Source organism: Etheostoma cragini, chromosome 17 (assembly GCF_013103735.1).
Source record: "Etheostoma cragini isolate CJK2018 chromosome 17, CSU_Ecrag_1.0, whole genome shotgun sequence".
In the NCBI taxonomy this organism is placed as follows: domain Eukaryota; kingdom Metazoa; phylum Chordata; class Actinopteri; order Perciformes; family Percidae; genus Etheostoma; species Etheostoma cragini.
In genome coordinates, this window is record NC_048423.1 from 22404916 (window position 1) to 22431345 (window position 26430).

At 42.3% G+C, this 26430-nt stretch overlaps 1 protein-coding gene across 1 annotated transcript in view; it reads right to left on the reverse strand.

Annotated features, from left to right (window-relative positions):
* Window positions 1-2225: 2225 nt before the first annotated feature.
* Window positions 2226-26430, reverse strand: part of LOC117960443 (adhesion G protein-coupled receptor A3) — a 185161-nt gene continuing 160956 nt past the window's right edge. Inside the window, exons 17-19 of the mRNA XM_034898347.1 lie at window positions 17990-18138; window positions 6826-6921; window positions 2226-5992 (exon numbers count right to left, since the gene is read on the reverse strand). Of these exons, the coding sequence (XP_034754238.1) occupies window positions 4564-5992; window positions 6826-6921; window positions 17990-18138 (1674 nt within the window). The 3' untranslated portion in view covers window positions 2226-4563. The remainder of the gene's footprint in view (window positions 5993-6825; window positions 6922-17989; window positions 18139-26430) is intronic.

Consider the following 26430-nt stretch of genomic DNA (forward strand, 5'->3'; position numbering starts at 1 on the left):
CAGATCAGCCTGTCTGATTTTCTCAAAGGCAGAGCACTGGGGGACCATAGGCAGGCTGTGGGAATGCATATTAATGTTTAAAAAAAACACCTCAAAGTGAAATTGTCATGCAATTGGACTTTTAAAAAGTTTTCAGAAACACGATGAATTACGAGGCACAACAATCACTCTCAATGTGAAAAGGCCTTTATACTGCTGAAGTTACTGTGGTGCATAAAGCAATGAATACGTGGAATACATGCGGTGCACAGTGGACCCCTTTTTGTAGGTATATGTACGACAGTTCTAAGCCCCCGCCTCCAACTCTCTCTCTCTCTCTCTGCTCACAGTTTTTACTTACAAACCTATTTATACAACAGGAAATTGAAACACAGTTAATTGTATCATAAACACACATCTGTGCTACTAAAGCCAAATTATTTTTTAATGAAACAGATGCCATCCTGGACCAATTTGTCCCTTCACCAACCACCGCAGTCCGACCTGCCGCCGTGGCCTGCCGTCTTTCAACCACACGGTGAAGCATCCTTTTGCTCCTCTGACTCTGCGCTAAGGATGAAAGTGACGGCATTTTGCTGGAAAAACGAAAACACACTCATTCGTGTTAAGACCCCCCCTAATGATGTCATTAAAAGCAGCCATGGCATCATCCTCGTTATCTATAAAATCACCACTGCAACTCTTTTGGCACTGCAGGACACGCAATAAAATGTCTTCAGACGTTGGCTCACCTTTCATGGACAGCTGCAATACTCATGTTCAGTCTGGGTTTTCATAGCAGACAGAGGGGAGATGGGCTCTGACATTTCACATGGCTTTGAAACAGACAAGTAATCTGATTGGAGGAGGGGGGGAGCCTTGTGGCCTTCGAAAAGAAAAGAAAAAAAGAATCCAGCTGCATATTAAATGTACCCAGGCGTTTCATGGCCTGTCAAACCTGGGTGCGATTTGTGATGCGCGGAACACTGTCTCATTTCCTGGGTGATGTGGGCACATGTGGACGCCTGTGCATGTATATGTACATGTGCTCAATACGCACACACACACAAGCCTACTATCATTTGAATGCCTCCCCTGGGGTGGCTCCTTAAGGCATCTCAATCTCCATCATGCTGTCAGAAGAAATAAACATTACGATGAGAACTGAGACAAGAAAAGAAACTGGCTTTTTCTTCCACTAAGATTCATCGTCATGGAAGTTAAATGCGGTTTCCAGCGTTCTGGCCGAACAAAGCAGTCGGTACCCCACAAGAATACTGGACTCCCGGTTTTTGGACCCCACAAACCTAGTTCAACAACACACACACACACACCAAAGATGCTCTCATCCGTTGCATGGTGAAAAAATACATTTATTGGAATCTGTGTCAATGTAGAAAAAAGTGAAAACTGGCTTTAGGTTTTTGTCACAGTACCACAGGTGAATATTCCAGCGGCCGTCTGGTGAGCCGAGAACTAAGTTAGCAAGCTCGTTTAGGGCAGTACATCTGCGACGGATGACAACAGAGGGGTTGGCCTACGGTGGCCCCTGATACCAAAAACACATTGTCTCACAGACACTGAGAAGCTCAGGCTGCTCTTAAGACACACCACCAGCAAATAGACATGTTGTACAGCAATTAACCTAGCCCCATGTTGTTGTTGTTTAATGTGGCTTCAGAGGGAGAGGCTGATTTCATATGTTTTGTTGTGATACTGTTACAAATCCCTTTCCAATAACCGTAAAGCCAGGGCCACGGACAGCCAGCATCTACGGTGGCTCAAAGGAGCCCGCATTGTATGATTAATTGGGGGCCACTGTTTTTGTAACTCAAAAGTTTGGCACATAATATCCCATTTTGTCCAGACCCTGGAAATAACTGTGCAAAGTAATGAGGTTCATGCATCATCTTTGATGTCCACTAGGGCCTCCTTTCGCTATTTAAAGCCTGCCATCTAGATAAAGGGAGTATCACATTAATATTTCTCTTTTCTCTCGTCACTGTCTGAACAAACACTTCTTTAATAAACATACTGTAAGTGACAAGTTCTGTTCTGGCAGGCCAAGCGATATTAATGAGTAGTGCATTTTCTATTTCTGATATGACAGGATAAACTCACAACACACGGCGAGTCTGCATACTTTATGAAGACAACTGAAGTTGCAATGGAAAAAGACGTTAGAAAACAAAAAGCATATTTCTAAACTCAGATACTGAGTATTAACATTGAGAGGTCACTTTTTTCCCCATACAACTTTCTTTACATATAGACTTATTTTATTCTTAAATAGCTTAAATCTCATATAAAATTTGCAGAAACTGATTCTATATACACAGACAAGGGTGCACAACATGGATGAAGAGATGATGTGCATGCCGAGGGGCTTTTGCGAGAGCAGGGTATGCTGGGAGATTATATGCGCTGCTTGGGTGTACTTTTTTTTTTTTTAAATGTGGCTTTTCTGACAAAATGTATGTTTTTCTGGAGCGTCATACTCAATATCATCGTTCATAAAACAACAAACAAGTGCTTCTGAATCAATACAGAGGCTGTTTTGCCTTCTCTTTTGAGTGGTAATTGTTCAAAGAGAAGAATGTGACCTTCATGGTAACAAAAAAAAAAAAAAATCCATACTTCAATCTTGGCCTCTCCTGACAAGAGTTATCTACCAAAGCAGAACCATGAGCTTTGTGATTTTTCTGGAAGGGATTCCAGAATAAATCTAAAGATCACCAGTGGGAAATAAAACAGTATTTGTTGGGAAATAGGCTTAATCCAAGACTGTGACAAAAGATGATACATGGCAAGCTGCGGCAGTCGTGTCAAATAATAAGTCCATGGACGGGCATACATTGGCGCTGTTAAAATATATCACATTGCTACGGACAACAAGGCATGCATGCTCTGGGGCTTTTATGAGACAAATGAAAAATTAGATTTTTTTGATTTATTTTTTTGCCATGTGTCATTTTGTAGCTTTAACTAATAGTGGGTGAGGTCGGTGCAAAATGTTTTATTAAGTTCTGTTAAAGGCAGGATTGGTAACATTTACCAATTTACACTTTGTTTGTTATATATATATATATACTGAACCAAATTATAAACTCAGCACTTTTGTTTTTGCCCCTTTTTCATGAGCTGAACTCAAAGATCTAAGACTTTTTCTACGCACACAAACGGCTTATTTCTCTCAAATATTGTTAACAAATCTGTCTAAATCTGTGTTAGCGAGTCTCTATCACCTCACAGGTGTGCCATCAAGATGCTGATTACACAGCATGACTACAGCACAGGTGTGCCTTAGGCTGGCCACAATAAAAGGCCACCTTAAAATGTGCAGTTTTACTGTGTTGGACGGCGGTCTGAAAACCAGTGTCTGGTGTTATGGTTAGGGTTCATCCCTCCTTCCCTCTCTCTCTCTGACTGCAGTTTTTCATACTAACTCTAGTGGGCAAATGCACACCCTCTATGGCATCTGGCCCTTTGGAGAGGTGTTCTCTTCACGGATGAACCCTAAAGGAAAATCTACTTTTCCATTTTACGGTCCTTTTCAACATTAACAACCCTGCCTTTAAAAGTCAAAAATAGGAGTCACAGGCAGGATTCCCAAAGCTGCATGTTGTTTCTTCTATAATCAAATTCACGCACTTTTTTTCCTTAAACATTTGATTTTTACATATGCTGATGTTATAATGTCGGATTGCAGAGCGGAGCTGAAATAAATAAAACTGCACGATGGTTTTGCCATGAACTCCCTGTGAGAGACCTGGCTCTATGTGGCACAGTGTTGATAAAAAATTGGACTGGAAACAATGACTCAATGACAACAACTCTCTATTCACAACGATGTTGCTGTTGATTCCGACGCTATTTACATCTGTCCAGAAAAAAAGAAACACAACAGTGAAGACGTCTAACAGACAGCAGGGTTAACACCAACCTGGAAGAGGACGCTTACATGTAATATCACTTCTCTTTTTCTGTTCCTTTTGAATTTTCACAACTCAACTGGCATCCAACCAAGCGAAAGGATCTTTGTATATTATTTAGAAAATCTCTAGATGTTCACAGTAGCCTGACTGAATGGCGAAAACACCCATGATGTCTACAATTGCTGGTTTAGTTGTCTAAAACATAGATGCCAAGAGTTCTTTAAAGTACTGGATCGGATTCAAAGTGTAAAAAAAAATCTTTCAGCATGTTACCTTTGAGCACTAACACACATATTCAGACATACAACCATTCATTTTCTATATATATGTAGAGAGAGAGAGAGAGAGAGAGGGGGATGTAGTAATATGAAACAGTGGAAATATCTTCAATTACATTTGATGGTATGATGTGACACGTGTTCCATAAATTCTTGATGGAGGAGATTCTGTTCTGTGTATGGACGCTCTTCAGGGAGCATTCTGATTTCTGTACAGTAAAACAGCATACATAAAAACATGAGGACATTGAAATAAAAATATCCCACGCTGATTGTGATGTTCAAAATGTAGTTCAATTCATTTTGTTTTTTATTCTAGAAAGGGTGGCAAGGGTTAATTTTTGGCGGGACAAGACAGGGGGCACCCCACACTACACAGTAGTTTCATTCTTCCAGGGTCCAGTGCGTATATTCCCTGTGCTGTCTGAGGTGTATAGGAGTCCTTCGTGCAGCCCCCCCTTTAGAATCCCATTCTGATTGGGTGGGTTCTGAGGGTAGGATTGTCTGCGTGGGGCGTGCATCTCCAGATGGTGATGTGTTGCCGTCGGGTCCTGTTCGGCAACTTTGCCACAGCCGCACAGGAAAACGCCTGCGTCGCCCGCCTCTGCCGGGCACAGAGAAGGGAAAAGGTCTGCCTTGGCACAGCAGATGTGCCTGTGGCAGGGATTATGGCACGCCAGGGCCGCGTGCGTCGCAGCTGCTGCAGCGTGGCATGTGTGATGCCCATCCTGGTGGTCTTTGTGGGACAGGTGTGGACAAACGTGGGCGTGACGCTCGTGTGTGCTGTGGGGGCTGTCAGTGTGTGAGCTGTGCACGCTCCCTCCGTCCACGCTGGAGGTGATGTGATAGGCATACTCCCGCTCACTCCCCGTTCCGCAAGTTGCGGCGCCGGCCCGGCGGCTGAAGTGACGGCCTTTAGTCCTGGTGCTGCTCTTTAGGCAGGGGTGCAACTGGATCCCCGGCCGGTAGCCCTCCGGATCGGCATGTAGCAGCACGTGTGTAGCCGCCGGCTCCTCTTCCATCAGCTGCTGGCTATGTAGCGCGGCGCAGCACGGCATCACCGGTGCCAGACACGTCACGTGATTATGCGAGGGCGGGAGGGCGGCGTGTTTACAGCGACCTAAACTGCCGTGGCTGCAGCTCGTCAGTGCTTTACCCGGACATGGCGAGTCATGGTGGCACTGGCCGTGACTGTGGCCATGCCCGGGGGTGTCTCCATTCACGTTGACTTTGGGTCGCGCCTGAGCAGGCGCCCGGGCGCCAGAACAGGCATTGGCCTGTCGTCCGGGACAACAGGAACACCAGCAATGCCAGACGTCATCACGCTTGGCACAGTGATGGATGAGGATGAAGAGGCCGAGGGTGACTGAGAAGGCACCGTACAGGCAACTGAAGATCATGTCCAGGAAGTGGCCCTGGGACACGGCCAGTGCCCCGAAGGTCCAGGTGGCCAGGAACAGGAAAAGGGTGAAGGCCGCCGTTCGCAACTGAGCCTTGAAGGAGTGCTCGTTGGCCAGTAGGGCGGGGTTGATGGGAACCCCTGGGCAGCCAGCGGGGCAGTGGCCCCCACCGGGCGGGGCAGCCAGGGCTCCGGGCTCGGCTCCCTGGTGGCAGTGGGTCGGCACGTCGACCGCGGCCAGCCTCTGCTGCTCCTCCGTCAGCTGCTTGAGCTCGTACTTCTTTTCAGGGCGTCGCCGCAGCTGGATGAAGGTGCAGAGGAAGTAGATGCACGTCACCAGGACGATGAGGGCCACGGGGCCAAAGAAGGCTCCCAGGCTGGGCTCCCATGCCATCCAACAGCTGCAACACACGTTAACATTCTATCAGTTGTTTCCAATGAAACCCAATGAAAGGTCCCGGTTTTTCTCAACCGGGACCTTTCATTCCTTTTGTTTTTGTGGCTGCATTCAGCAGCAGTGAAAAAAGCCACAAGGTAAGTTCTTAATCAATTGTGCAGTTTTAATCGACCTTTCTGTCAAAGAGTAAGATCATTTTCATATAACATGAAACATCGCCGAAATCGCTTTCTCCTAACCCACCAGATTCCATTTAAATAAACAGTAATGTCATAATCGTAAAACGTACTTCATTCAAAGTTGACAGATAAAAACAAAATTAAATTAAAAGCCGCCCGCTCTTCATTAAACTGTTCCAACAATTACCACTCTAGTCTGGTTGAAATAAGCAATTTATCCCTTTACATGTGGAAATATGCCATCTCTACACCCACAAGGAGAAGTATTGGTAGTTTAAATGAAGTCTGGTGGGTTTGGCGATTATACGTCCGTTTCTGGTTTTACAAAAAGGATCTGACTCTTTAACAAAATGTCTTTCTCTGTATGGATCCTATCCATATTTTGTTGTAAAACAACAAAATTGACTATGCACATTTGCCCTATGGGATTACACTGCAGCTCAGTTGGTGGGTGATGGTTACAGTGTTCTCACTCACTAATGCATTGGAAAATAGGCTCCAGGTTGAGACAAAAAAGGAAATTAACATTAACCCGCATACCTGCATATGCTGCACACAGTGCAAATATCACTTTTTTTTAACCACGTTTTCTATGCAACCTTTGAAAAGCACCAACACAGTGTGTAACATAGAGAGCAGAAGCAATTTTAGAACTTACTACGGCGCTTGCTCCCCGCTGCCATAGTTGTCCATATTGACGGCTGCCGTGACCCCGCAGATGATGAGGGGCACTCCACCGCTGACTAAATAAAATCTGTAAGGTGATAGGACAAACAGAGGCAAAGAGAATAAGAAACTATGAGAATGTAGGGCGTGGAAAGGCGCTTACAAATTCGTAATCGCACATCTGGATTACAGCAGCAAACTGTCAAAATGTGACGGAGAAATAGTTTCAGACACACAAGAGCAAGATGATCCAAACACAGTTCAGATTATAGACTTATTCGCAAGGGACACTGAGGAATGGGCAGGAGAACATATTGTGAGCTATCCTCTCCCCAGCCCCTCAAATGTGACGTTAGAGCTTGTCAACGTGTTTGTGATCACACTCTACTGGTGTGATCGCACCCACTGTTTGGTTTTCTTTGCCACAAACCCAAGTGTGAATTTTACTCTGAAAACAAATCTGGTTCCTGTCAATGTAAGAGGGATTGACTCGTCAGCACTCATTGCTGCAAATTCTGGCATCTGCTGATCATAACAGCTCAGGAGACGTGAAGAAAATCTAGGTTTTGAGCAGAAGGAGACGCAGACTTTAAATTCAGTTTGACTCGCAAAACATCACAGGTGTCAACAACAGTCATATGTGAACATGAATCAACTTATGCTGCTAGAAACTTTCATTTTGAGTTCAGTTTGGAATATTTTTGCAGTAATCTTGAATGACAAACGAAGAAACATTTTTAAGTAAGTAGTTGTGGTTTGTGATTGAAAGTCATGCTCTGGGGCGACCTGTACCTCACCCTGTAGAGTGTGTGCCCCCTGTAGGCTTTGTCCTTGGGAGCGGCCCAGGTTTAAACCCGACCCGCGGCCCTTTTTATTGCACGTTGTCCCCTCTCTCTCTCACCCCTTTCCTGTCCTCAAGCTATCCTTTCAACTAAAAATGAAAATTTCACCTTATGAGGTTTTTATCATTAATATGAGATCCCCCTGCCTACCTATGGTCCCCCAGTGGCTAGAAATGGTGATAGGTGTGAACCGAGCCCTGGGTATCCCGCTCTGCCTTTGAGAAAATGAAAGCTTAGATGGGCCGATCTGCAATCTTGCCCCTTATGAGGTCATGTGGTGAAAGGTTACCTCCCCTTTCTCTGCTTTGCCTGCCCAGAGAATTTGGCCCACCCATGAGAGAGAGAAATCATGGTTTTCAAACAAGCAAAGTAGCAGATGGTCAAGGTCACACCCTCACCCTCACATACACATACTAAGGAAAGCTCATTGTGGGAGTGGCTCTAGTGGCTGGAATTCTGCACCAAGGCTGAACTTTGGGAAAGAGACTTTAGATACAGTTTTAGGGGACCACTAAAGTCTATATAAAAGAGACTTCAGATACAGCATTAGGGGAACACTAAAGTTTATATTAAAGAGACTTCAGATTCAGTATTAGGGGATCCCTAAGGTCTATATAAAAGAGACTTCAGATACAGCATTAGGGGAACACTAAGGTTTATATTAAAGAGACTTCAGATTCAGTATTAGGGGACCCCTAAGGTCTATATAAAAGAAACTTCAGATACAACATTAGGGGAACACTAAGGTTTATATTAAAGAGACTTCAGATTCAGTATTAGGGGACCCCTAATGTCTATATAAAAGAGACTTCAGATACAGTATTAGGGGACCACTAAGGTCTATATAAAAGAGACTTCAGAGACAGTATTAGGGGACCACTAAGGTCTCTATGAACGAGACTTCAGCTAAAGTATTATGGGGCCACTAAGGTCTGAATAAAAGCATTCAAAGAGCACCATGTTACGGGACCTTTAAAGGCCATAAAAAGCCCATGAAACAATCTAAGAAACAAAGTTATGCCCTATTGCACCTTCCTTTGTCTTTTCTGCTTCTCGTGTGACATAGTTCCACTGCTGATTCTCAAAGAGGTGAAATGTTGCTCTTAAATTTGATTGAAAACAAAGGTGTGGCCTTCGACTTTTAGTTATTGGCAGTTAGTGGCCTAGGGAAGAAAGAAACATCTATAAATGAACATAAGTAATTCTGTTTAGCAATTGCTGAACGGGGGTGAACGGTTGTGACGCACGCGGCTGTAGGACCAAAAACGATGGAAGCTCATACTGGATCTCTCGGCTCAACAAGCTCAGAGGTCCATTTGGAAACGATTGACTGAATGTTTCAATAAACTCTTGGAAGACAATTCTCTCATTGGGAAATCCATCTCTATTATGGGAGGATTTCCGAGACAGGTTTCAATAGCAATGCTCTCCTCTTCTCATACTAAAGACTTTATAAACTGTTGCAATCATGTTTAGTGTGAACACAGTCTTACTAGGAACACACATCTGATGCAGACAAAGAAGTCCGTGGAGCATCAATCTGAGCGTCAGAAACTGACTCCCGCCTAGATTATGAGTAAGGCGTTGGTTAAACCGTCATCTAAAACCTAACTGATGACAATACGAGACATGTGAGGGTATGTCTGATCAAGATCAGCAGGTGAGTGATTGGCTGATTGCTTTGTAGTAATATGTCAAAAGGTAAAAAAAGTGGTTAATGTTGGTAAAAAAGAAAACCTGAGTTTACTCACCGATGCGCTGACCGTCATGCACTGTAGTCAGTTTGATAATCCGTTCCCAAATCTCTCAGATTCAGTGTGGATTGTTGCATTTGATAAAGTGGAAGCTTATCTGTTCCGTGCTGTTTACCAATTGCTTCAAAAAATGCAAATGCAGTGAACTGCCCTTTACTAGACATTTGGGTGAATGCTGCTCGGCCTGTTTTGAGGTTGGTTGTGAGCCTCTTCAGACAACAATGCAGAATGGGAAGTTAAGGTCAGCAGCAACAGTGCGTGATGGATAAATGAAGCTTCGTGAACCAGTGTCTTTATTTTCTGAGCCCACTAGATGGCGCTCTTGGTTTTAAGAGAAAGGCAAAAGACATTGCAATTCAGTATATTCTCAACACTTTGTTGAACAGACAGTGCCATCTAGTGGGCTCTGAAAACAAAGACACTGGTTCACTGAGCTTCATTTGGCCATCACTAGCAATAGTGGCAGAGAGTTTGGAAGACAAACAAATTTCATAGATTCTCTATAACTGAAGATTATATGCTGAGCCTATGGTATTAAACGGTACACACTTCCTGTCTCCTCAACGGGCATGACATATTTAGCAACGTGACAATTTGTTTTGTTTGGGCGTTTTGCGAACGTTGGATCACGTTAGCTCACACAGTACCACTCAAGTTACTTTCCCATTCAAGTTAATGAGAAAGTGTGTCCAAACCTTGAACTGGTGGTATGTGTTGCCAGATCTTGTAAGAGTTTGTTATTGAGACAGAAACATGTCTCAACCAAAGAAAATTTTCTTCCGATATGTCCTTTCTTTTGATATTGCCTGAAAAATACCATTAAAGTGTCAGAATGTTCTGGAATTCGGGCTTGTGAAAAAACTGGGTCCACTATTTACTTTGGTGACTATGGGACAAAAGAAGCATCATAATCTGCGTTCACGTTCACTTCTTGCATCGGAATCAATGGCAAACCCCACATGACACAGATTTAGGAAAATAGAGTTGGGGCATCTCGGTTCTAAACACATATGTTGACGACACTATTTTAACCCCTTCGGGTATCGCCATGTGGTGTCATTCTTACGTACTCTAGTGCAAACTTGGGTGTCAGCCTTGAATGATTAGTCCCTCATCTGCCGCCTAGTGAATGTACTTTTTAATTCTCCAGGTAGACAGGCAAGCGTCTGCACAATACACTTGCATCACAGAATACATTTAATGAGCATTAGGAATTCAGCACAGGAACAATGTTAATCCCCAGCAGCTGTCCTTGTCCCCTCTCTCTGCACTGTCATCCACTTTCCTACATAGCACTTTCCTATTTCCTTTTCTTCCAGTTCAATTTCAACCTCTGTCACTGCTTTAACCTTTGTACCACTTCATCTTCCACCATCTTCATCCTCAGTTCCCCCCTCCCCACCTCTCTCTCTCTCTCCCAATCTGTCCTCTGTCACAAAGCACCCGGCCCAAAAATTCAATTACAATCAAGATGTTTGTCTGGGCTGGTTTGGCGAGGGCTGGTTAGGTGGATGGAGGGGTGGTGTGGGGGCATTACCGGCCTGTCACTGTATTTGAGTGGAACGGTTCCCCGGGGTACTCTCCTCCAACAGAAAGCCATTTACACAGCCTTCAGCCAGATAAGCATACATGAGAAGAACTAGTGGATGTTAAAGCACGCTGTGCTTTAGAAGCCTCATGGCCCTTTATCCCCGGCCCGTGTTTCCCACAGGCCTGTGCCCGACAAAACACGAAGAGTGCGTGCAAAAAATGTATATCATGTTTGATCAAACGACTGTCTACATGAAGCTCTGCTTTTGTGCTCTTTCACATTAAAATTCTATCCAATGCACTTACTCTTGTGTGAATACACATACAATGTCTTGCACACTTTGACATACATTTTTGTTGGCCATTCTACTGAAAAAAAGGCTTCAAATAAAATGGCTGCGTATGCAGACATGTGCTTTGGAGTGAGTTTAGGAACAGCAATCATCTGATATAAATAGACCCTGAAGTGCCTTTTAGCCAGCAGCTACAGTGACTCCCTCCCCTCCGTGTTCCTTTGCTTATGCACTGTCCTCTGTTTTCTTACCATGAACTGTCCTCTCTATGGACCTGGTCCAGGATATATACATAGCACAGCTGGGCACAACGGATGGTCTTATAGTTCCATCACAGGCCATAGGCTTATGGGTATGCAACTGTAGGCTAGGGATGTCAATACTGACTGATTTTGACTGATTCTTACTATTAGTTAAAAATAAAAATATTAAAAAATATATCAAAAAGTAAGTAAAAGAGCCTTTCCGACAAAGACAAAGAATGGCTTAAAAAACCCCATGAGTAATTGAGGATAGTTGAAGTTAACCTGCCCTGAGAAAGCCTGGGGCCCCGTCTGAAGCGCTGCTACGTTAGAGTTCACCCCGGTGGACGAGACGTTGTCCTCCCTACGCCTGCGGGTTGTGGGGGGGAAAACTCCAACTAGTGTTTGGAGTATTCGGCCTTCTTGGAGACCTTGAATTGAATCCTGTATGGGGCTCCAGTGGGGGACTCCATAGTTCTGCTGGGAACCGAGTTGTCAACCGGGCACTCACTGGATCTGTTCGCAGCCGAGTGTGAAGCGGCTGGGATGAGGATCAGCACCTCTAAATCTGAGGTCATGGTTCTCAACAGGAAACCGATGGAGTGCCTACTCCATGTAGGGAGTCCTTACCCCAAGTGAAAAAGATTAAATACCTTGGGGGTCTTATTCGCGAGTGAGAGGAAAATATAGCAGGAGATTGGTCGGAGAATCGGAGCAGTGGGTTCGGTATAACATTCAATTTATCGCACCGTTGTGATGAAAAGCTATGGTCATACCGCCTGGGTCCTGACCGAAAAAACGAGATCCAGGGTACAAGCGGCCAAAATGGGTTCACCTGAGTAAACCCATTGTGTCTGCTAGTGCTTTAAACAGTCTAGTATATTCATTCCATCTTCTTCTTTCCAGTGGTGTTGGGTCATTTTGTGATTTCTACCTCAGTGGACCATTTCATTTTTTAATACACATATCTCATAGTTCATGCATCACCAGTCGCTCAAACTAGCCATTTCCTTTTACGGCAGCTAAGAATAGCTTTTCTAAAACCTCCCAACCAGAGAAAAACATATCTATGTGACATGACTTTTATTCTGTGTCTCAAACTGCAGGGGAGAAATACTGAGGGTAAAATTCAACACATATTGCAGATAAATGTTCCTTTAAAGGAAAGTGTTGCTTTAGAGGAATGATCTGCACCCATCACAGCAGATGACTGCCGGTTACAGTTTTTGCCGATTGCTTTCACACTTGGTGCGGAATGTGGCTCATTGTGGCAAAAACTCTTCACACAACACTTGGAGATAAGTATCTTACCTCTATGTCAAAATGACACAAACTCTGCAGTCAAAATCTAACACTCCTTTATCAAATTGGTAGTTTGGCAATAAAATGATGCGCACATGCACCACTTGAATTACTCTTTCAAAGCAGCAACAACACACTGATGTACTTTATACACAACACTGCTCTCTTCAATTCTTTGTATACCTATTTTCTCATACGGGCTTCTGTGAAAGATTGTGCCAGTGCAGAACAAATACATCGTTTTTAATGAAGACGTGCAAAGTGCAAAGCAGAAAATGAGTTTGTACCTTTGGTGCCTTTGTTTTGGCATGGTTCCAAAAGGTTAAGGTTTTGGTGCCACTGTCTATTGACAGTTACTCACTTTGAGTGTGTAAAAATCGTCAAAAACGGCAATGGCACGCACAGAGGCGTTTTAAGTGTGTGGTCCAACGCAGTGTAGCAGATTTCTGACACAGGTCAGTGTGATGGTCTGCTGGGTATGCCATCAGATGCTGTCAGGAGCGAAGGGACAGGCAACGAGTAAGATGAGGAGGAAAAGGGCAGTTGGGGGGGGGGATTCTCAGAGGGGAAATTGATTTGTCTCCAGCTGCTAAGTCTCATTCCATGAGCCTGTCTGACAGGGAGCATTACGGTCAATCACTGCGGATCAACTCGGCTGCCGCGCCACACGATCCCCTCGTCTGCCTCCAGACAAATCATCTCATTCGCAAGCGGTGCATGATGGGAGAGCCTCGAGAAGGTTCCGTATTAAAACCCCCAATCACGCAGGTGTCTGAGGATTTGTTTGCGAGGAAAGTGCTGCTTAGTGTTGAGGGGGATCCTCATCCTCAGTGGCGTTCAGTCAGGAATACATCATTCAGCAAGTTCCTGTTGAAGTAATGGCAGTTATATGACACTGCTCATTTATAGATTTTTATAGATATTAGTTGTAGGTGTATGGGTGATAAATGTCCATGTGACTTCTAGGTGTCCCAATGATCCTCTAAAACACCCCATAGAAAGTAAGTCTAAAAGCAAATAGTGAGTAGCTGCTCTAAGTAGGGTTCATATCCAGTGCAATTCCAAATCATTTTCTTGTCTGGGGTCATTCGGCTTTATCGTCTTCAAAATATTCAAGAAAATTCAAGCAACCGAAACGGAACGTGATATATTCCAACAGCTTTGAGGAAATGACTCTCCCAAACCGAATACAAGATTAGATGACAAACAGGCATTTGTTACGGTGCACTATGTTTGCCTCCCTATCTCTGCTCTCAAACCTTCTCTTAAAGGGATTTCTCGCCAGAGCTCCTGGAGTTCAGCTCTGCAGCACAGTTGCAACGTGCAGAAGAGCTCACGCGGCACCTACTCACCGCGAAAAAGGCCCGAGCCCCGGGTGCGTCCAAAAGCTGATCCTCTTAAACGTGCCAAATGGCGTGAGCAAGCAGAAAAGAAATGAAGTGGAGAATGAGTGGAAGATAAAAAAAGAGACATAACAAAACTCTGAAATTCAATCAGATGTGTGTGTCTAAGCGAATAGGAATTTAACGGGTCAAAGAGCTAAATGCATTTAGATTTGTGATAAGGCTCCTGGCTCGGCTGCCTCTCGGGTGATTGAGGTAATTATTTATGGCGTGGGGGCGGTGATGGCATGGTAACAGGTGGTTTTAGGTCATATGCTACCTCGACCTTCCTCCTCCCCCTTGGCATAAATCTGTCCTCCATTCTTTTTGCCTTAAAGAGCAGCAGGAAGCCAAACAGAATCAATGAGCCAAAACATTTACTAAACAGATCTGCTATTCTACACATTGTCCTGCAAGAATCTGTACCTGCTTCTAAACTGCAGAATCTGAGGTTTTTAAACTACAAAAACTATACGTTGTCAGGCTGGAGCAGTGGTTCCTAACCTTTTCCGTCTGATGTAAAGGTACTTCACTTTTACATACACATACTTTACATGTAGCGAAATTCATGTTCTGCATATATCCCACCCCTCGAGGGAGCAGTGGGCAGCCATTTACAGCCCCCGGGGACCAACTCCAGATCTGAGCCAGTACCTTGATCCAGGGCACTATCTGGAGAACCCCCGCATCCATATGAGATTAGCAACTTAATGCAACCTGTCATGTTCCAAAGCTGGCCATGGCAGTTAACCCTTGTCTTGTCTTCCTGTCCATATTGAAAATCAACACTTTTGTTGATGCTTTTTATCAATGTTTTTTACTTTTTCTTACGTTTTGGTCTCTTTTTTTTCTCCATGTTTGACACTTTTTTGTAGTTTCAACACTTTGTAACTTACACTAACTTATTAACTTTAGTTTTACAGTTATGTTTGGAATATATGGTCAATCATCATTGACCATATCACCATCATCACCTCATTATAGTAAAATATACCTCATGTTTGAGTTAGGAAATATTTAGATATTTAGTAAAATTAAAGGAAAGTATGTTGATGGATAATCACAGACTGGAATATGTCGACTTTTACTCAATAATATTTCAAAATCAACTTGTTTTTCAGATTCTATAAAATTGAATAAGACGCCGCAAAATTAATGAAAATGTGTATTTGCCAAAGAGCGATGTGTGGAATCAATCATGTTATTTTGAGTAGTTAAAAACAACACTTATATAGGAAAACGGGTCAATTTGAAACAAGGACAACATGAGGGTTAAATTTCATAGTGGATGTTAAGTAACGCAACATAAAAACAAGATCATTTTACAAGATTTCTTCCATGCAATTGATTTTTTTAATGCTCAGGTTGGTTTGGTCAAGTTTTCCTACTACTTCCACTTGAAACTGGCCATTTCCCTTTGTCCATTACTTAGTATAATTTCGGCTAATAGTGGCCGTACATTAGGTTTATCTGGAATTATTTCAACTGTTACTAAGTTACTTTTAGCTACCCATTTCCACAATTTATCAATTAGTTTTTATCCATTAGTCTATACAATTAGCGACCAGCGTTTAGGCCTAGCCCTTACTTTAAACGTATTTATTTATACTGCTTACTTTTAGCTTTTTGTCATGACTGTTTACACATTACTTTTAGAGAACAATTTCAAACGTTTATTCATTTTAGAAATTACATAATTGTTCAGCCTTTAGATGTGGTTAAATATTTCAGATGTTTATCCACTACTTTTCCCTTTTAACTGTGTTGACCCCTCTACTCGCTTGCTAACTAGTTGTCCTACAATCTCAAGGCGTCCCAGCTGACTCCTATTAGTAAGAGGTGTGGAAAGTTCTTCATGGTCAGGCACCATCTTATCTTAAAGAGCTCATAGTACCTTACAACCCTGCAAGAGCACTACGCTCCCAGAATGCAGGGTTACTTGTGGTTCCTAGAGTCTCTAAAAGTAGAACGGGAGCCAGAGCGGTCAGCTATCAGGCTCCTGTCCTGTGGAACCAGGTTCCAGTTTGGGTCCGGGAGGCAGACACCTTCTCCACATATAATCAATAATATAATAAAACTAGAGGGAGGCAGGGCATACAGCCCGATCCGGTTGGGGAGAGTTCTAGCTCGACCAGGCTTCTCTCTTTACCCTGTCTCTCCTAGTTATGCTGTAATAGTTTTAGACAGCTGGGGACTTCCTTTGACACACTGAGCTCCTCTCTCCTCCATCTTTCTATCTTTTCATTTATGTGCATCCATGTCCCAGAAATGCTTGTTACTAACCTAGCTCTGGGGAGTCATTCCCCAGAGTCCTTATGTTCTTTTTCCCCCAGAATGTTTCCTCGGATCAGGGAGGCTCCAAAATCATGGTAGCAGCTGTCGCCATGGTCCTGCTACAGGTTCTGCGATGCCATGTTACATCCTGCTACGCTGTGCGGTGCCCTGCTAAGTCCTGGTGTGTCTTGTAATGCCGCACAGTGCCCTGCTATGTCATGAACTACAAAAAACTACTATTTGTTGTGACTGTTATTGCCACTCGTCATTTTAACCCCAACCAGCCCGTCAGACACCGCCTACCAAGAGCCTGGGTCTAGGTCTGGGTTTGGGTCTGTCCAAGGTTTCTTCCTAAAAGGAGGTTTTCCTCGCCACTGTCGCACTGTTGCTTGCTCTGGAGGAAACTACTAGAACTGTTGGGTCCTTGTAAATTATAGAGTGTGGTCTAGACCTACTCTATCTGTAAAATGTCTCGAGATAACTCTTGTTATGGATTTATCCTATAAATAAAATTGATTTGTGAATTGAATGTGCACTAAACATTTTATTGCTGGTAGCTTTCTGGTTAACATGACAACACATTTAGGCTATTTATGATCTGTGGTTAAAATTGTAATCTTATTAGTATGTACTTTTTTCTCCTAAACGCATGTGGATGGGGATCAAAGATGTTAGACAGAAACCTTAGACAGATGCTCGTCAGTGTTATAACCTCTCTCTGTCAAATTTATTGTTGCTAAGCAGCAGTTTGCTGCTTGAATATCGCCAGGTGAGTCTGAGCTAAATAGGCCTCAGATCATAAATCTCACTAATTAAAAGGAATTAACTCGGCTCCTCTAATCTCGGGCATTTCTCAGACTCCTTTTCACATTAACTGAGTCATTACCGTTCAAAACCTAACTTCTTCGCTCATGGCTGACATTGACTCAGATTAAAAATGTATTTTTCTAACAAAAGTAAATCCACAAGGAGAGCCAAAACGGTACAAAAAGGAAGACCTGACAGTTATGTCACTAAAGAATGAACAAAGCCAGCGGCTTGACAGAATGCAAACTAGCTGTGGATATCTGTGCAATAACTCATCTAAGCTATTGTTGCCGTCCAAAAGTAAACATGAGCCAGCAAATCCCTAAAGAGAAATACGCATACGCTCAAATACTTTGATAAACACACGCCTGCACACAAAGATGAGACTATGACATATGAACACACACATGACTCAAAACACTTAAACCACACTTAGTTCAAGATGCAACTAGAAATAAGAGACTGGTCGATATTTGTATGGCAAAAATCTGCAGTGGAAAGTGAATAAGTACTTTAAGTATAAGTATTTATATTGTTAAAGATCTCTTTTAGCTTGTTGTTTGTGGATGTTTGTTGCTGTTTGTCTTTCTTAAATATATAAAAAATAGTTTTTGGCTTGTGACATTTAGAAAAAAGGAGTGTATGCCCACACAGTACTGTACAGAGCTGTGTGTGTACTTTTCTATCTCGAGGCAGTGTGACATGTTTTGCAAGGACATTCTGTGCTTACCTCAACAAGAGGGGCTGTTTAGGGGGGGGAGGCGGGTCACCATCTTGGCTCTGCGGAGGCTTCTTGGTCACCTGTTTGTAAATGTTCCTGGCCGTCACCCCGAGCCACAGCATGGTCGACAGAGACGAGTAGTGCAGCACGACCCCGACCTGACACGGGGGGACAGAGGGCACATCAAGTTATTTATTCGACTTCTCTGAACTTATACTTCTATACACTGTACAGTATGTCTCCCTGGAAAACATGTCAGGCTTGATTATACTCCTGTAACTCAAAGAAAAAGATGTTAAGAGCTCACCTTTCTCAAAAACACCAATGTCACCAGTGGTGGAAGACGTATTTAGATGCTTTACTTAAGTAAAAGTAGTAAAATCACACTATAAAATACTCTGTTATAAGATAAAGGTCCTGCATTAAGAGTAATGCTTAAGCAAAAGTATGTAAGTATCACCAGGAAAATGTACTTAAAGTATAAAAAGTCCTCAAATTTTACAGTTCTGTCAATCAACTAGTGTTTAATCATATAATCATTTTAGCTGGACTCTGGGGCCGATATATTGTTTAATATATTTAGATTAATTTATCTCAAACATCTTTTTATTTAAGAATATGCTTTACCATACACTTCACATTCTGAGCGTCTTTTTTAGAACTAAATATAAAAAAAATCAAATAAACATTAAAACAAGGCAAAGCAAAACAAGTAACAATACAAACCCCATCCACCCTCCCTCACAGAGACCGTCACTCTAAAACCATTACAACTGTCATTTGTGGTTTGCTAGGATGGACTGTTGCAGTGGATTTGTAGTTTTGAGGTACGATATGAGGGGTTTCCATGTTTTATTGAATAAGATGAGCCTGTCTTTCAGCGTGTACCTTATTCTTTCTAAATGAAGTGTGTTAGTTAAATCCTCTACCACATCTTAGAGGTAGATACGGTTGTGATCTTCCATAAGATGCTGATAAATCTCTTTGCTATTATGAAACAATAAGAGAAAGCGCTGCTGTGCCACACTCAGTTTCTTGAAGGTCTCTGATATTCCAAGAATGAGGAACAGGGGCTCCGGTTTGATTGAAGTATTTATGACCTCCGACATGATATTACATATATCAACCCAGAACAGCTGGAGGCTTGGGCATAAAACAAAACTATGGAGATGTGTTGCCATGGAAGAGTGGCACTTATCACACATAGGTGACACCTCTGGGTCTATGGTATATAGTTTCTCTATCGAGTAATGAGGCCTATGTATAATTTTAAATTATCTCAACATTTGTGTATTTTTTCAAGACTTTCTTTCCATAAGTCAACTGGAATAGATTTACCAAGTTCCTCTTCCCACTTATGTATAATTTGTAGTCAATGGGGAGCTTATTAATAACAGATTGTGATATCAGTTTACTTTTGTTTCCATTGATTTATTTTAGATTGTGATTCCGTCTCAAAATCTCTTAGAAGAAAAGGTTCCATCCAGACTGGATGTGGGCTTTCTAGCAATGGGTAACAGAAGAAAGATTGGTTTAAGATTAAAGGAGGTCTTGATATTTTTCCAGGTACAGAGCATGCTGTGCATGATGGGATTGTTACTATACAGGGACTTTTTAAACTATGAGCTTTTAAACTAGCCAGAGCTAGTAGGACCATGGCAGTCTTCCCACTCCAGCATTAGCCAATCAGACATTGGTTTTGATGTGTCCAACCAAAAGGTAAACGTCTTAATTGCTGAGACCCAAAAAGTCTAGGAGTGCCAATCCCCCTCTTGGGTAGTTTATTTTATAAATAAAATGTACTCTTAAATGTTACTTTGTGGATTAATACTGACAGTAAGTGTTTAAAATGGTTCCTTCAGTACAATTCAAAATACTGGAGAGAGTCGTCCCCCCCCCCCCCCCCCCCCCCCCCCCCCCCCCCTCCTCCTTCCCAGATTCAACGGAGGTTCCCAGGCTGAGACCCTAGGGTCCATAGTCTCGCTTTGCCAGACCCGCCACCAAAGGGGGAGCATCCACATCAATGTTGCTAGAGGCAAGGGGGGGGATCACTAGACGCCTCCCGATATATCATCACGATACTTGAGCCAAGATACAATATTATTACGATTTCAAACATATTGCAATAATCTGTGATATATTGCAACTTCTTACCTTTTTTCATACTTCTAATCTTTTCCAATTTCAAATAAGTTCCCCAAAAAGAAACTTTGTCAATATCTGTTTTATCTAAAAATAAACATTTCTCTTTGTCCATCTCCCTTCAATATTTTTGCTGTAAAATGGGATTGTCAAGCAGACAAACTGCGCGACACATATATAATAAAACATTGATATTTGGCGCCTGTGCATCAATACAGTATTGCCACTGAAAATATCGTAATACTATGCTGTACCGATTTTTTCCACCCTTTTTTGACGCTTGTTCCACGTTAGCAGGATTAGCATGGTGGCGTTAGCCAGGACCAGCCGGGATCACTTTACTGGCTTTTCTCAAATGTTTATATAAGTAACCAACTCACGTACTATAGCTATACAATTCAATGTGAGTACAGGAATGTTGAAATGACACAAAATGCCTGTTCCATGTAGCCGTGATGAATTAGCCTGAAGCTAATGCTTCCCTCTTCAGGAGGAAATTAGCCAACTCAGCGGCCTCCTGGGCTCTAGTCTGTCTCCATCTTTCAAATACACCTCCACTATTCACCCGGCATGTGTTACGTCTCTGGTCACGCAACTGTTAGAAACATGTTGTCTCTTTTAGGTCAGATAGAATCTATCTCCATTGATCCTGTTCGTTTATTTGCTGCTTTTGTGACTGTACTAATGTTACAGCAGTAGCGAGCTGGGTTTACGTTTTTACAGGTATATCTTTCAAACTGAATAGTTGATACCAACACAGGCTGAAACACACTCTGTCAGGGAACGGACATTTCAAAAGGAGAAAATTCTTGCTTTAGCACTGTTGTCAGAAAAGATAGCATTCCAACTTAGCATGTTTCCTCCATTGTGGTGGTTTTTGGATTTATTACAGTAAATATATTGCATATTGGAACTTGAGTTACATTCCACCACTGAATGTCACTCCTTAGGCTGTCTCCATAGACGTTTTCCTTCAAGAACTGACTGCCTTTTCTTATCCTTGACTGAAAGACAATAATACAAGAATGGAAAGACAGGTTCAAAAAGCGCTATTGAATCATCAAGGTTGTTTTGGATACAGTGAGGTTCTACCGCTGGATACTGAGCAGCTCCTTATCAGTTGAGTTAGAGGACACGATGGGTGCACTCCGAATAACAAATCTGAATATAAATGATAGTCACGTTGACAACCATCAGCGCGTGATTGTTTTCCAAAATGCACCGTATATCTCTGCTCTTCCTCGTTTTAATATTCATGAATAATGTTTGAACGGGGGAACTGATCTAACTTTGTTTAAAGGCTTTGCCAGCTTATAGAAAGAGTGGAAAAACTAGAGTTACAAAAAAAGAGGAGAGATAAAATTAAAATGTTAGTCAGCCTCTTCATTATGGCACTTACTATGTCTACATGCACATAATATTAAAGGTCCCATGGCATAGAAATTTCACTTTATGAGTTTTTTTGGTTTTTAATATGCGTTCCCCAAGCCTGCCAACGGTCCCCCAGTGGCTAGAAATGGCGATAGATTTAAACCGAGCCCTGGGTGTCCTGCTCTGCCATTGAGAAAATGAAAGCTCAGATGAGCCGATCTGGAATATTGCCTTTCATGAGGTCATAAGGGGCAAGATTACCTCCCCTTTCTCTGCTTGGCCCAGAACATTTGGCTCACCCAGAGAGAGAGGCTTTCAAAGTGCAAAGTGGCAGTTGGTCAAGGCCACAGCCCCACCCTCTGCCTTGCCCCCCCTCTTTCCTCATCAAGAGCTACAGACTCAGAAATGGCACATACTAAGGAAAGCTCATTGTGGGAGTGGCTCTAGTGGCTGTAATTCTGCACCAAGGACAAATTTTGGGAAAGAGACTTCAGATACAGTATTAGGGGACCACTAAGGTCTATATAAAAGAGACTTCAGATAAAGTATTAGGGGACGACTAGAGTCTATAAAAGCATCCGAAGAGCACCTTGTCAAATGACCTTTAAGTTTTTGGCCCTTATTCTGAAAAGGCACAATATTCTGACTAAGCTGTTTACATGGCTAATAAAAGGGAGGTCCAATAATATTCCTGTTTACATGCAGGTGTGTAAAAGGGATACGATAGGATTGGAAGTTTTTTTAAGTTTTCTACAGATGGCGGACTTGTTCAACACAGCCTCCCTCTTTCATTGCTTCAACCTCCTCAAGACTTTCTTAATGTTTAAAGGCGGTGTGTCTCTCCTTCTGACCAAAAATATGGGGTTTTTGTTTGGCCATGCATCTATACTGCAGCCTTTTGGGCTGGTTGGTTTGTGTACAACAACCACAACAACACATAGAACTGACCGTGAAAACCCACTGACAACAACTGACCTTAAACTCTCACAAACTGTCGTAAAAGAACCCTGATTGAGACGCATAATCCAAATGCGCTATATACATGTCCACAAAGAACATTTCTAAAACCCGAATAATTACAGCACATCCCATGCATGTTGTGTCAAGCCTTCTTAGTGTTCTAAAATAGCGCTTGTAGTGGCCCTACATCCCCCACTCAAAAGACCATTGACCAAAAAACTAAAATACGATAAATCTTGAAAGTGACATTTCCGTCCTCTTTATGCGTTTAAATGTAAATGTGAAACAGGTACATTCACAAAAAGACCCTAGGTCGCATTTTGGCGAGAGTTACGTTTTTAAGGCATTTTGGCGAGAGTTACGTTTTAAGGCATTAAGCTCAAATTCCAAAAGATGATTTTTTTTATTCCTCTTTTAAGTCAACTTATGCAAGCCATAGTATGTAAAAATAAATAAAAGTAATAGAAGATGCAGAAAACATTCAAATGTATCATCAGTAGATGCAACATTTCTCAAACACAAAATCAGTCCAAATTGCCTTCCAGTTCTTGATGTTTTTAATGGTGCTGCCATATTAATGCATTTCTTGAAACAAGTGTTTAAAGTTTGGTTTGGAGTTTAACCATTCGACAAAATTAAGTGTACAAAAAAGATACTATGTTTTCCCATCTTATTGTATTCAAATGTCTTTATGTGACCTTTCACTTCTGGAGAAGCTTAGAGCGAGGAAAAACAGGTGTATCCAATGCAGTCTTTCATCACGTCATGTCACATAAGAACCGAGGATTTCTTTATTGGCAGCTCCTTTATCCTCACATCTCTTCCTCGATCTCTGTCTCACATCCTCACTAGGAAGACATTTGAGAGAGGGAAGCGAGGAGACACGTTAGCATGATGAAAAGCACCCCGGATGCTAATTGGAAGTGTCCTTGAGCTGATTATGGAGAGCAGAGCAAAGAGCGGGTGGTAAGTCAATCACTGCTATGGAGTCCGCAAGCTTCAGAGCTTCATTAGTGCCAAGAACATATACAAAGGAAGTGTTTGTAATATGGAAATGAGGAGAGAGGAGGGGGTTCTCAAACTAACAGAGATAATAAAGGTAGGGGTGCAGACATTGATCACAGTTGGCTGATTAGGTTTCAGCAAACAAAAACAAGAACTAAACCTCTGATGTAGGAAGTCAAATTGCATTAACATAAATAAAGCAATACAGCTATGTTGTCAACCTGGCAGTTTTCCTGAGGAAACCTTGGAGAATCCAGATCAGTCCATCTGAGTTTTCTTTTTCTCAAAGGCAGAGCAGGAAACCGAGGGTTCGGTTTACACCTATCTCCATTTCTAGCTACTGGGGGACCATAGGCAGTAGAGCCTGACCGCTATATCAGCGGGACGATATTATCGGCTGACATTAGGCGTTTCCCGATCAATGTAATTTGTAATGGCCAATAAAAACAACAAAAAATGTAATATTCACTCATCAGAATCATTTACATGACAAATAAATGATTCTGATGAACGAATGTTAAAAAAAATAATAATAGAAAAAACAAGTATGGTCAACCATGTTATGAGCCCCCCTTGCAACGTCCCTGTTGGCAACACTGATTTTTTTTTTGTTATTGTGTTTTTGTTCAAAGGGCTTGTATTTCTATACATTTTATTTAACAGAACTTTAATATATTTTGATGTTCCACTGTTCTGTAGTGACAATAAAACTACTTATTAGCATATAATTTTAATTAAACTCATAAATAACCAAAAATAACCAATATTAAGCTAATCTGTTATTTTTTGTAACATGTTACTGGATTTAGAAAAATATAAACTGTATATCGCCTGATATATTAGAATATTGGATTTTTAAATCACCAAATATTTTTATCGGTATGGGCTTTAAAAATCCTTTATCGGTCAGGCTCTAATAGGCAAGCTGGGTCCTGAACGATCCTTTTTTTATTGTAGGTTTGTCTACATAAGACCTATGAAGATAGCCCGTTTGATATTTTACTGTTCATAGTGGCCATGTGCTTTACCCGATACATAATTTCAGTCAGTGATCGGATCAGCGAGCAGCCCAATGATCACACAGTTAACAAAACAGGAGCTGGAAACGGCCCCAGAAAACCTGATAAATGTGTCCCCATTAAAAAGCTCCAGCTTCTGTCACCTCCAGCTCCCTCTGTCATCCCCTAGGATGGATGTCCAAGATGCAGAGATTGATCAAACTTCACACCCATACAAATTTAGACTAGTGAAAATCTGTATTTTTCATACGTGAGAGGTCACTAAAACAAACTGAAAACCATGCTAAAGCTAGTCTTTCTGCAGTATCAATACATATGTTGCTATTTAAACAGTGACTAACTCATTTCATCATTCACTTATCGTGAGTAGCTGATTTTACGGACATTGTTTTCTGAAAAGCTTTATACCTCAGTATTTCTACAGTGGATTTAGAATTGCACCCTGTATGCATTTTCTGTAAAGAACACTGTCAGATGAACTGTTTTAACAATTTGAGCGAATGCTAACAGAGCTAAATTGAAAGGTCCCTCTAAGCTAAGTCTACTATGGGCATATTCATTATAGCGGCACCCTACTGCTTTGATGCATAAGTAACTAGTCTACCGGGAGCATTTTGCACATAGAGAAATGAGCTCAGGAGCACTCAAATTGGACCCAATGAAAAGTCCAAAGCAAATCACTGCAGATATTGTAATGTCTAGAGTCTTTCTTTTGCCAGGGTTTACCGTCGAAACTAATTTCACAGTGGCACACTAATGAGGAAATCTTCTGTACAGCATCTTTAAGCTGACAGTTGGATGTAACCTCAGATCTAGGTCACATCCTTAGCCAAGTTCTTCACTGAATTAATAGGTTATTTAACGCTGGTCACGCATACTTAGCAATAGACTGAGATGTCCAACCCAATCCAAATTTGATGGTCTAAAGTAAGTTGAGGTAAGGCGAGGGAAAACCAGGATATTCTGTAGGTTGTTCTTCTGCTTAATACAAGCAAACAGAAGATGTAGCGTGACAGCTGGGGTGTTGCTCACATCAATGTCAAACGAGCCTCGTTGGAAAGAAACGATGGAAATAGAGATTAGAGATGACTTTGACTCTGAGACCGTAAAGACGTCGGATGCTGCATAGCGGCAGTGCCAGAGTGGGCGGGGAGGTGGCGCAACACTGAAGAGTGGCATACAGATAGAGAGCGGGAAGATGAGTACAGGATGCAGGTGGAGATGGTACAGGAGGAGGGTGAGGTGGGGGGGGGGAGTGCATGCTTGAAGTACTGCTAGTACTGCCAAAGCTAGTTTCAGAGCTCCTTGAAGTTCCCTCTGTCAGAGGGAGAGCATGTACTTATGTGTCCTCCTGGGAGGAGGGAAGGGTGTGTGTGTGTGTGTGTGTGTGTATAGAGGGGAGGTGGGATGATTGGGGAGAGAACTCAGCAGGCGCTGCTCGTGTGAGTGTGTGCATTTCAATGTGCGTACATGTGCGTTGTCGTGCGAACACACATCTCCTCAAGCGGTCCTGTAATTATCCCAAACCGCGTCTGGTGGGGCCGGCCTCCATGCCCAGTAGAACAGCACACAATCTGGGCTCCTGCCCAAATCTGTGCAGTCTTCCTGTTAGCAGTGATTGGTTAAAGGAGGAGCAGCAAGAACCAGGCAAAGGCCCCCGGGATAAAATTGGATAAATGAATGACTGCTAAATAAGTTAAAGAGCAACAGCAGGGCCAACTCAGTCACATGGCATTGTCAACAACACCTGCTCACACTGCTGGACAGGAGGCGTAATGTTTAAGTAGACTTCAGTCAAATTTACTTTCTAATAGGGGTTTATCAGTTGTGACTTATGGACGTATTTACAGGTACAGAAACGTTTTGGTTTCCATGTTGTTAATAACCAAAATCCATCCATTAACAATTGATTCAAATTTACAACAGCATTGATGGATAAATGTAGTGGAAGTC